Consider the following 11,346-nt stretch of genomic DNA (forward strand, 5'->3'; position numbering starts at 1 on the left):
CTAGGACACATTAATGGTATATTTTGATTGATCAAAGGGATAATTTTTGAATAATATACTCCAACATTGACCTGGAAAATCACCCGGGATGAGTAAGAGAGCAGGTTGTTATCTGTGCCTTTGCACCTCTGCTCACTGCCAAGAAGGGAGTCACTTAATGTGAATGATGAATGGACTCCTGTCTATTAAGAGACCTCCTATTAATTTCACAGATCACCAAAAGGAGTTAATAGAAGTCATGACTTTTGATTATTACCAGCCTGGTACGGACCCAAGCCAACAATGCAGAGATGAGAGGCTCCAAATTCTATCACCAATTCCCGAGCCATCTAGTCTTCTCATCAGTTATTTTGATCTTGTAAATATATTCATCTTTCCTTTCTTCATCTCTTACAAAAGCAGAGATGTAAAGATAATCTGACCTCAGATTCTGCTGTTCCCAAGCCCATACTTTAAATTACATATAAATGCATCATACTTGCATAGCTCCATGGACAGAAATATTTCTATTATCTTATTTTAACAAAGTAACACATTAGGTTTAATCCTAAACAGACACTATTTAATCAGCCACCTAACAATTATTCTCTGTGTAAGTGAGATGACTGGAGTATTTGGTGTATATCAATACCTTCATGATTTGGTAATTTCACAGTATCTTCAGAAAAATATTTACTGAAAGAAGGGCCAATTCTTATGAATATAAAGTACCGCTGTAATGAAACATACCACTGTATATTATAAAATATAACTACTATCAGGGGTGAAAGTTGGGAGAGGGGTCATCATGTATCAGTCTTTCACTCTTCTTCCTCTCCACTTTCACCTCTATTCTCCTCTTCTCACATCACTGTTCCTATGTTGGCAATTCCTTTTTGTCATGACTTCAGATCCAGGCATTTTGGTATTGATTCTTTCTCACCATCCCTGGTTCTCAGAGATTCTTTTAATTCTGTACTCTCTTACCCAAGGCTTATTTTTCCCACCACTACAACTCTGAAAATATGAGGAGACGTCTCTAATTTGAAACTTTCATTTACTGAGTTTTAACATTCTTTTGGAAAAGAAAAGGGCCCAGAAATAGCTTCCCTTTGTGTTGTGTACACACCAGTGACTCTGTCCTGAAAGTCTCATGGAACATCAAATGAGTAACCAATAACTGACTGATAACCAATGTATGAAGTTATTCTTACTGTTGTTTAGATGCTATTTAATGTGTCTGATACTTAGTGCTGGAAAAAGACATGTTAATATCATACTTTACAGTATAGTGTAACGTTTCCTTTGTATTATTTCTTTGTCCTTGCAAAAGCAGTGAAGACAGGCAAACAATATAAAAGAACGTAGAAATATTAAAAATACAGAAAGAACACAACAAAATTAGATTAATCTTGAAATAATGCAAAGTGAGAGAAATATTCCAGAACACACACACTTATTCGGACTGAGAAACTTGGAAAGCAATAATGCACAGAGACATAGGAAATCATACTAGAAAACATGTTAGACATTAGTTTGCAATGTGTCATAGCTGCAAAAAGATCCATGCAGGTTAGGCCTTCAAAACACAGACATAATCAGGCATATAGCAGCAAAGCAATAATCCTCCATTCTACGATTCTAATACAACTGCACCTGTAAAACTGCATTCATGTCTGGCAACTATATTACCAGAAAGACTGAGAAATTTGAGGAAACAAAGAGCAACAAAATTCACTAGTGAAATAGGGAGATGACAGATAAGGCAAGGTCGTAACAGTCCAACAAGCATTCAAGGAGGGAAAGCAATTACTCAGCGAGGAAGACTGTGGTATAAGAGTCATGGGATTAAAATTAAGAAATGGGAAGTGGGGGGGGGGATTAAGTTGAATAGGAGGAATTACATTCAGACAATGAAATGAATTTGCCTGCATAAGGGAATAAGTAGAAGCCCCACTGCTTGAGATCTTTGAAAAATCAAGAAGAAAAAAAAAAAGATCCCATGAGAACACATATGTTAGGTAACCATCCTGCATTGGGTGACATAGGGAGACAAACTGAACGATTAATAGGTGTTCTCTATCTAGACTTTCTACTGTTAGAAATGACAAAGTTAATATAAAATATTAATTCGGTATTTAAAAGTTTGTTGGCTGACTTCAAATATACAAAATTAACAGCCTCATTGAATAACAAACTTTTTAATAACCACTTATAATCTATGTGGGTATTACAGTCGAGCACAATTTATTTCAATGACTCTAAAACCATAGCAGCAAGGAGCATCTTCAGCTTCTACAAGGACTGTGCAGCATAAAAGGGCAATCTGGTCAGCGAGGATACACCAGGCCAGAGCCACACTGGTCCAGCTACTCCCAATTTTGGCTCTCCCTACATTGTTGATGACAGTGACACATGGAACTTTTCAGAGCTTGCATCACACCCACGGTTGGTAAGTCCCAGTGTCAGGTGTCCAGACTAGGCAGGATCCACATTTGCACAGCAGCTCCCCGTCCCTACTCTGCCTCCTAAACTTAATGCTCCTGAAGCTAGTGAGCCCTGGGATGGGGCTTGGGCCAAGCTGGAACCAGATCACCTCCAATTCCCAGCTGAGCCTCACTGCTGCTGGGGGACCTCTTTCTGGTCTTACACATCTTGTTGCTGATAAGGGCTAGCTGAGGAGGGGCAGGCTATGCGAGATCTGAGTTGGTAAAGCTGCTCCTACCACTATTGATGGTAGAAGAATCCTTTTCACCACTCATCCCCCAGTGAAGGTAATTGGAGGAGAGAGAGAGAATAAATAGGAAAAACAGAGTTCTCACTACTACATCCTATTTCCACTGTGCTCTCAGGCACTTTGCTCACACCAATTTACTTGTAGTATTTCAGAAAATAAAACTACCCCCCACCCCTTGGCATATAGCAGCTCCCAATACACATTGAGTAAGATTTACATCTTATTAACAAAATCAAATAGTTTGACGTGACATCATTGCAGAGATTAACAGGACATTTTCATGAGATCAAAATCCACTTTAGAAAACATTTCGCTTCACTTTTGTTATGCTTAAGGGCTTCTCTATTTGAAGAAATGCCACGGAGGCAGTGTGCTCTGCACAGCCATACAATATATCCAGGTTTCATTCCCCATCTCCGCACTCAAAAAGTCAGGCCTAGAAAGGGGGAGGCAGAGCTTTTATGGCCCAAGAGCTAAAATAGCTCATCATTCATCATCAATTTCATCACAAGAAGAAACCTGGATGAGCTCCAGTGTTCTAACCAGCCAATACTGCATCCCTAGATGGGGTGATGAGAAGTTTCACAGGTCAAAGGAGACTGAGAGGAAAGAGAAGCCAGAGAACATCCCACAAGAGAGATCAGTCAGAACAATAATAAAACAGAATAAAACTTCTGAAGTGAAATTAGGCATATTGTTCATTTGCTGCAGGAGAAAAAAAACAAACAAAAACAAGTCTGGCAAACAAGTTACCAGTGGGTCACAGTAGATCTGCAAAAAGGAAACAAAAATGGGCTTGTTGCTTTCCTGAATTCCTCCTCCTTTTTTTCTGACGTATGAGGAAAGAATAACAGTTTGATTTTTCAGTTGCATTGAATTTGAAATTCAGGTCTTATCCACTCTGGAACACACAACTGTGACTGAAAAATTAGTTATGTTATCAACAGAGACTGAAAGCTGAGCAAATGAGAGCAGGACTTATCATTCCTGTTAAGAAGTTTGTTCAATTTATGCTAATACTATTTAATATTAATGACATTTATGAAAAAGGAAATCTTAATTAACAATTTCACTCCCTTACCCTAAAATATTTTAGCTCATTCTCAGACATCCATGAGCTCCTCCAGCAGCAATAAGGAAGACCAGACTGCAGATATTTTTAAGGTTAAAAAAAACCCTGCAAGCACTCTTCAATACAAGAAAGGGCAAAAGTCCAGTGTTTTTAAAAATCCTTTACAGATCATCTCCAACACCCCAATTAGCAAAGGAAGTGAATTTAGCTGTTGGTGAGAAGGAATCACTACAATGCAGGACCATGGAGGCTACAGTACAAAGAAGGAATTTTGGAAGACACCCCTCAAAAAAGCCCCCAAAGTACCACTGTTGTCTCATGGGAGAAAGAAAATAGTATCTTGCTTAAAGTGTGATACGGTCAAGAATCTAGACTCTCTGTTGGTCAGCCTATGGTGTTTTCCATTCCTTTCCAAAATGGTTTCCTGCTGAGTATACAAAGGAATACAAAGCAGTTGTTCTCATCATGACTCAGAGCTGCTCCCATGCATCAGTAAGCCTCTACTCAGTATTTAAGCACCTGTTTGTCAAATTCACATGATTTTTCCTGGTCACTTGTGACAGATGTCCCAGCTCTCCAACCTTTTGTTGACAGCAGCTAGATCTTTTTCATTTAAGTCTTCTTCATCATCCACTCACCCTCTTTATCTTTTTCCTCTCAATATCTGCTTAAATAGATGCAACTTCTCTCCCTAGCCTGTCCACAATTTCCTCCTCTCATACACTGCACGCACCTCCACCATCTAGAACAATGGCTCTCAACTGTTTCAGACTACTGTACCCCTTTCAGGAGTGTGATTTGTTTTGCGTAACCCCAAGTTTCACCTCTCTTAAAAGCTACATGCTTACAAAAATCAGACATAAAAATACAAGTGTCACAGCATGTTATTACCGAAAAAATTGCTTATTTTCTCATGTTTACCATGTAATTATAAAATAATGGGAATATAAATAATTTACTTATATTTCAGGGTATAGTATATAGAGCAGTATAAACAAATCATTTTATGAAATTATAGTTTGTACTGACTTTGCTAGGGCTTTTTATGTTGTAAAATTAGGCAAATATCTAGATGAGTTGATGTACCGCCTGGAAGGACCTCTTGAGTACCCAAAGGGGTATGCATACCTCTGGTTGAGAACTGCTGTCATAAACAGATAGTCAAGAGTTCATAGAACAGAAGTACTTCATGTCTCTTTTGCCTGTAGAGGGTTAAGTTCAGTGAGCCTGGCTGTCGCCTGACCAGAGGACCAATCAGGGGACAGGACACTTTCAAATCTTGAGGGAGGGAAGTTTGTGTGTGCGCTGTTAGTTTTTGGTTGTTGTTCACTCTGGGGGCTCTGAGGGACCAGACGTGCAACAGGTTTCTCTCCAATCTCTCCAATACAGGCTCTTATAAGTTCAGAATAGTGAGTACTAGATAGATAAAGTGAGTTAGGCTTATGTTTGTTTTATTTGCAAATGTGTATTTGGCTGGAAGGAGTTCAAATTTGTATTTTGCTGAAAGGATTATTTGTACTTGTATACTTAGGCTGGGAGGGTATTCCCAGTGTCTATAGCTGAAAGACCCTGTACCTACTCCATTTTAAATTTACAAAGATAATTTTTACTGTTTTTCCCTCTTTAATTAAAAGCTTTTCTTGTTTAAGAACCTGATTGTTTTTTCATTCTGGTGAGACCCCAGGGGACTGGGTCTGGATCCACCAGGTAATTGGTGGGGAGAAAAGAGGGAAGAGGGAGAGGATAATTTCTCTGTGTTAGGATTACTGTCTCTCTGAGGGAGAGTCTGGGAGGAGGGAAGGTGCATTTTCCTGTTTAAGATTCAAGGAGTTTGAATCACAGTGATCTTCCAAGGTAACCCAGGGAGAGGAAGCCTGGGAGAGGCAACGGTGGGGGGAAGGGTTTACTTTCCTTGTGGTAAGGTCTAGAGGGTCTGGGTCTTGGGGTTCCCCAGGCAAGGTCTTGGGGGGACCAGAGTGTACCAGGCACTGGAATTCCTGGTTGGTGGCAGCGCTACAGGTCCTAAACTGGTAATCAAGCTTAGAGGAATTCATGCTGGTACCTCATCTCTTGGATGCTAAGGTTCAGAGTGGGGAATTATACCATGACAACTGCTAATCTAGATCTCCCTCCAGATTACTCCCCATCTGTCTGCTTTTAGTCAGATATTACACATGTACTTCCAACGCTTGGAATTGCCTCCCCAATCTTGTGAGACAGGAAACATGTCTGTCCATCAAACTGATAACATTACCTGCACCCCTTTATATCTGAACTGTTATGGGTGTATAACATGTGCCCAAATTAGTATCAAAGCACCTCAAGAGTTACGACCTCTCTCTCATTTTCAGGGCATTGTGCAACCCTTTCAATGTCCAATATTTCTGAAGCATTGTGTGAAAGTATGTATTGTAGAATGAATTATAGAAATGCTGTATGTTCCTTTAAGCAGGAATGAGGAATGTTGAGGTAAAGTTGTCAGGAAGAGGAACATTAAGGTATTGAACAATGGGTTCACTTAAACTGATGGTTGGACATTAAGAGATTGGTGAGAGTTAATAAGGACATGACATATGTCTGGCCCCAGGTAAACTTATCAGTTCTGCTCCCTTTGTAAACTTGTTAATTTAATTTCCTTTTATCTGAATAAATAAGGTGGTTTGAGCCTTGTATGGCGCTTACATTTTCTGGCTGTAGTAGCAGAGCGCTTTTGCTAAAACACAGAGTGGTCTGACAAATTGTGAGTCCTGAGTCTGACTTTGACAATTGTAAGTAATTATATTTAAACATTTTTTAGCTTGAATGAACATATGAAAGCTTTCATGATTTTTGTATAAACGTAAAAACTCACATAGCACAAGGGCATTTTAAAAAGTCTGCTACTGCACTTCAACATGCATACGCTGTAGAATTTTCAACAGAGAAAAAAAAAAAAACATACTCCTCTTGCTCCAAAACAGCAATAATACAGCTTTGTAGCATTTGGTCAGGATTTTGGGGAGGGTTGAGATAAGATCTTTTAATTTCCCTAGGTTAACAATTTTAGAAACTACGCTACTAGATTTGTTAGTGGTTTTTCAAGGGTGCATGGAGCACAGTATGGGGAGTTTATTGTTTGAAACAAAGAAAAAAATGTGTATCTAACAGCAGCAAAGTGCCTTTCTTCATTTCTAGACACCAGCACTTCCCCTGTGTTTAAGGTCAGTTCTCTTATATTAATAAAATATTTAACTACTGAAGGATGCCCAACCCTGAAGAAAAAAAAAAAACAGTTATCCAATATAAACAAATACCAGATTTAAAAACTTGAAATATTTATTAACTTTTCCTCATATTTATTGCAGGATACAAGGGTAAAGAACAATTTTAACGGTAAGACTTCTGGTAACGTGCACGGGCACCAGGTCCACCAAACTTCTTGGACTCGCAACGACGAGGATCTGCAACCAGTAAGGTCCTATCATACTGGATTAAGATGTCCTTGATTTCCTTCTTGGAAGCTTCATCAACATCTGAAAAAAAATCACATTTGTAACTAACATTCTATACCGCCATCTATTACTGTGCTACCTATAGCACTTAAATGTCTGAAGCTAAACACTTCAAAAAGGCTAGTAAAACAAAATCAATCAACTTACACTTCTGATAATAAGCCACCAATGCTTTGGAAATAGATTGACGGATTGCTGTTGAGGAAACAGACAAGTTAACAATATCCAATAAATTCAGGTTTACATAGAAAACATGGCAAAGGGTTTGTGGAGGGGATGGCAGAAATGAATTTGACAAATGAAAAATATTTACAAGTGTAATGATAAAACCACATCAAACCATTGTGTGTCATACAGCTTCTACCTCAAGCCACCTCCTTTAGTGAAAAACTGACTTTAAAATAATGTCAGGGTGGTTAACTAAAACAGATGGAGATTTGGGTCAATACATTTACTTGCTTCCTGTGCATCTTCTGAGCCATATCATTTTAATGAATGTTCAGGCCTTAACTAGCAGCAGCACAACGTTAATACTTCTGAAAAGCAATTTATGCTCTATTTTGCCCAATGTGAGTAAGTTACAAGTTAAGTTCTGATTCTAGGATTTTTATCTAAGCAATTTTATCTGAGACAAGTAACTGCTTGATTTTGCAGTGCAGTTGGAAAATGCTGTTTAACCTCATTCCAAAATCCAATTTATGACCAATCACATGTAATCATTTATATAGCCCTGGAAGAGGGAAATGCTAAATGCCAGTTTCATTCAGATCATTTCCATAAGGATCATTGATGTGTATAAATGAGAGCAGGTGATAGAGATATAGTTCAAGATACACCTATCGTACTTGTAATAGCCAAAGCTTTACACTGTAGATGGTGTTTATTCCCTAAGATAAAAAAAAATTATAGAATTTAGTAAGTAGTTTAATCTATACTAAGGATCTTGTACAAGAGTCGTACCGTAGATTTGTGCTACATGGCCGCCACCCTTAACACGGACTCTGATGTCAACACCAGCAAAGCGTTCTTTGCCCAGGAGAAGAACAGGTTCAAGCAACTAAGAAATAGACATAAAAACTGCATTAAATTTTGAGAACATATTTATAATCAAGAGGCAGCAATCAGCGATATGAGCAAGGTTTCTAAGCATAGATTTATAAAATATTTGGTGCTATGAGCCTTGAATTTACAATGCACATGCTAAAGTAATTAAATTAAAACCACAGAGGCAATGTGGCCTAGTCACTAGTGGATAAGAGCAGAGCGCTGCCCAGGAGACCTGGGTTCTTGTCACAACTCTGCTCCTGGCCTGCTGGGTGACGTTAGGTAAGTCACTCTGCCTTCCTGTGCCCCAGTTTCCCCATTTGTAAATGGGAGTAAGGATACTTTGTAAAGTGCTTTGAGCTTAACTGATGAGTCAAACTAGGTAATATTAAACTTTATCAAGTTAGATCTAAGGAAGATTAACACCTACCAACATATATACTTTGCTCCCATCAACACTAATAAGAATAAATGAATTGAGAAAATATGAATTGAGTAAAATTGAGAAAAGCACCTAACTGATACAGAAACTCAAATCCCATTTTGAAAAGTGACTTGAGTGAAGATACACTTTTATTATTTAATCTGAATACCAAAATCTAAAATTGTACACAAACTTACAAATAGTCAAGCTACGGCTAACAGCCTACATGGCCACTAAAAAAAAAAAAAAAAAAAAAAAAAAGGATCATCTAGTGGAGAGGTTCACAAACTACAGACCAGGGGCTGCATCCAGCCCTTCAGATGTTTTAATCAGGTCCTCAAGCTCCTACCTGGGAGTGGGGTCAGGGGCGTGCCCCACTCTGTGTGTGCCAGGGTTCCCAAAAGCAGTGGTATGTCTTCCCTCTGGCTCCTATGTCTAGAGAAAGCCAGGGGCTCCGCATGCTGTCCCTGCCCCAAGCACCACCTAAGCAGCTCCCATTGGTCAGGAACCATAACCCCCTGCCCAAGCCCAGGGCCTCCTCCCCCACCCTGAATTCATTTCTGGCCCCACCCCACAGCCTGTACTCCTAGCCAGAGCCCTCATTCCCTCCTGTACTTCAACTCCCAATTTCGTGAGCATTCATGGCCCACCATATGATTTCCATACCCAAATGTGGCCCTCAGGCCAAAACGTTTGCTATGTCCAAAGAAAAACAATAAAGTGCTTACTTTGTACTGCAGGGTTCTGGGCTCAATCATTTCCAGGGGTCTTCCATTCACTTTAATGAGACCATTTCCTCTCTTGCAGTGAGCAACAGCAGTAGCTGTTTTCTAAAAGAGCAAGCATATGTGAGGAAAGCATTCCTATACGATTAACTGTGCACCAACTGCTTTAGAGACTAGCATACAGGGGGCTTTCAGTCTAGATTATGACACCCAATATTTCAAAAAGTATTTTTCCATTTAAAGCAAAGCCACTGCTGCAAACCATTGAAACCTACTAGGTCAAATGAAGACTTAAAATAAAGAACTATATTGTCAAGTCAGCCTTGCTAAAAACATACAAAATTTGATTACACGTGGGAAGTGTGATGACATTATTTACTACCAGCAGCCAGGCCGCCCAGATCATGGAGGAGGAGGAGAAGAGGCCCAGAGGCAGAGCCATTACCTTCACCATCTGCTTTTTACAGTGATACCTTTGTGCGACTGGGGGGCAGGGGCTCTAGAACAACTTGTATAGTGGGGGCGCTGAGAGCCATTGACCCACACCGTAAACCCTGTACATGATGGGAGCTACTTCAAATCGGGGGGCGCTGCCGTACCCCGCTTCCGACACCTATGGGGGGTAGCAGGGAGGCTGCTGGGTGCGTGGGGACGAACACACGTGTCGGCGCACGCGACCGGGGTGCTGCAGCTGCTCACTCCTAGCGCCGCGGCCTGGCCCCGATCGCGATGACGGGCTCGCCCGATGGCGCGGTGCCCCTACTGCCGCATCCCGGCAGCTCCGCGTCGGGAGGCGGGAGCCCCGGGCCAGTGTTACCGGCCGCCCCGCCTGGCTGGGCCCGGGCGAGACACGTGGAGGCCCCCGCGGCCCCCGGAGCGCACAGGCCGGGGAGTGCGGCCTGGTCCCGGCTTTGCTCGCCCGCCCGCTCGCTCGCTCGCTCACCTTCCGCCCGAAGACCTGGACGCTCTGCAGGGGCCCCTTGGCCGGCATGGCTCCTCCTGCAACAGACAGACACGGCGGTGAGCGGCGCGCGGCCCGGCGGGATTGGGGGGGGGGGGGGGAAGAGCGTCACGGAGCTGCCGAAAACTCACCTTCCGCCAGCGACAGCAGCAGCAAAAGAGAGAGCGGGGCCTCCGGAGCCGCTTCTCAGGGGCAGCGCAGCCGCAAAGCGCAGCCTGACTTCCGGTCGCGCGACACAGCTCCCTCCCGCCGCGCTTTACGGCTGCCCGACGGGAGGGGGGACAGGAGTCTCGGAACGGGCGGGGCGGAGAGAGGTGCGGGGATCGATCGTCACTCGTAGCTGCGGCCCCCAGTGTCCCTCCTCCCCGCGCCAGCCCCCCACGTCCCAGCACCAACCTCCCGGCGCCCTCCAGTCCCAGTACAGGTTCCTAGCTGCTCACCCCGCACCAGCCTCCTGGTGCCCTCCAGGCCCAGCACCACCTGCTCCCCAACTCCCAGTACCAGCCTCCCGACGTCCTGCAGTCCCAGCACCAGTTCCTACCTACTCCCCCAGTCTCAGCACCAACCTCCCAACGCCCTGCAGTCCGAGAACCAGCTGCTCCCCCAATCCCAGCACCAGCCTCTCACAATCCCGGCTCCAATCCCCAGCTGCACCCCGAGTCCAGTGTCGCCCACTCCCAGCATTTCTCTGTGTCCCCCCACTTAGGGATGTAAATACCATTTTAAAAGGTAACTGTTTAAACTGTTAAAATATTTTGTTTAAATTGTTAAAATATTTCATTTAAACGATTAACTGATTTAGCAGCTGGGGCCAATCCCACCAGCGCAGCTGAGGCTGGCTCTGCTCTGGCCAGCGCAGCTGCTGGGCCGGCCAGTCCAAGGGTTAATGGTTAAGCATTAAGTCTACTGGTTA

General features: G+C 42.5%; 1 protein-coding gene across 1 annotated transcript; it reads right to left on the reverse strand.

Moving 5' to 3' along the window:
* Positions 1-7,081: 7,081 nt before the first annotated feature.
* On the reverse strand, positions 7,082-10,605 carry RPS16 (ribosomal protein S16). Its single transcript, XM_030548636.1, has 6 exons — positions 10,565-10,605; positions 10,416-10,471; positions 9,476-9,577; positions 8,240-8,336; positions 7,427-7,474; positions 7,082-7,300 (listed from the first exon to the last, which is right to left on the reverse strand). The coding sequence occupies exons 2-6, from the start codon at positions 10,461-10,463 to the stop codon at positions 7,155-7,157; spliced, it is 441 nt and encodes a 146-aa protein (XP_030404496.1). The 5' UTR covers positions 10,464-10,471; positions 10,565-10,605; the 3' UTR covers positions 7,082-7,154.
* Between the last annotated feature and the right edge of the window lie 741 nt (positions 10,606-11,346).

Source organism: Gopherus evgoodei, chromosome 1 (genome assembly GCF_007399415.2).
Source record: "Gopherus evgoodei ecotype Sinaloan lineage chromosome 1, rGopEvg1_v1.p, whole genome shotgun sequence".
Taxonomy (NCBI): Eukaryota; Metazoa; Chordata; order Testudines; family Testudinidae; genus Gopherus; species Gopherus evgoodei.

Excerpts from the sequence above, each read along its gene's own strand:
- RPS16 (XM_030548636.1), bottom strand. The coding sequence starts at position 10,463 with ATGCCGGCCAAGGGGCCCCTGCAGAGCGTCCAGGTCTTCGGGCGGAAG. Across the intron at positions 7,475-8,239 it reads CCATGTAGCACAAATCTACG|CAATCCGTCAATCTATTTCC; the intron begins GTACGACTCTTG and ends TTTCCTCAACAG. Across the intron at positions 7,301-7,426 it reads GGTGGCTTATTATCAGAAGT|ATGTTGATGAAGCTTCCAAG; the intron begins GTAAGTTGATTG and ends ATTTTTTTTCAG.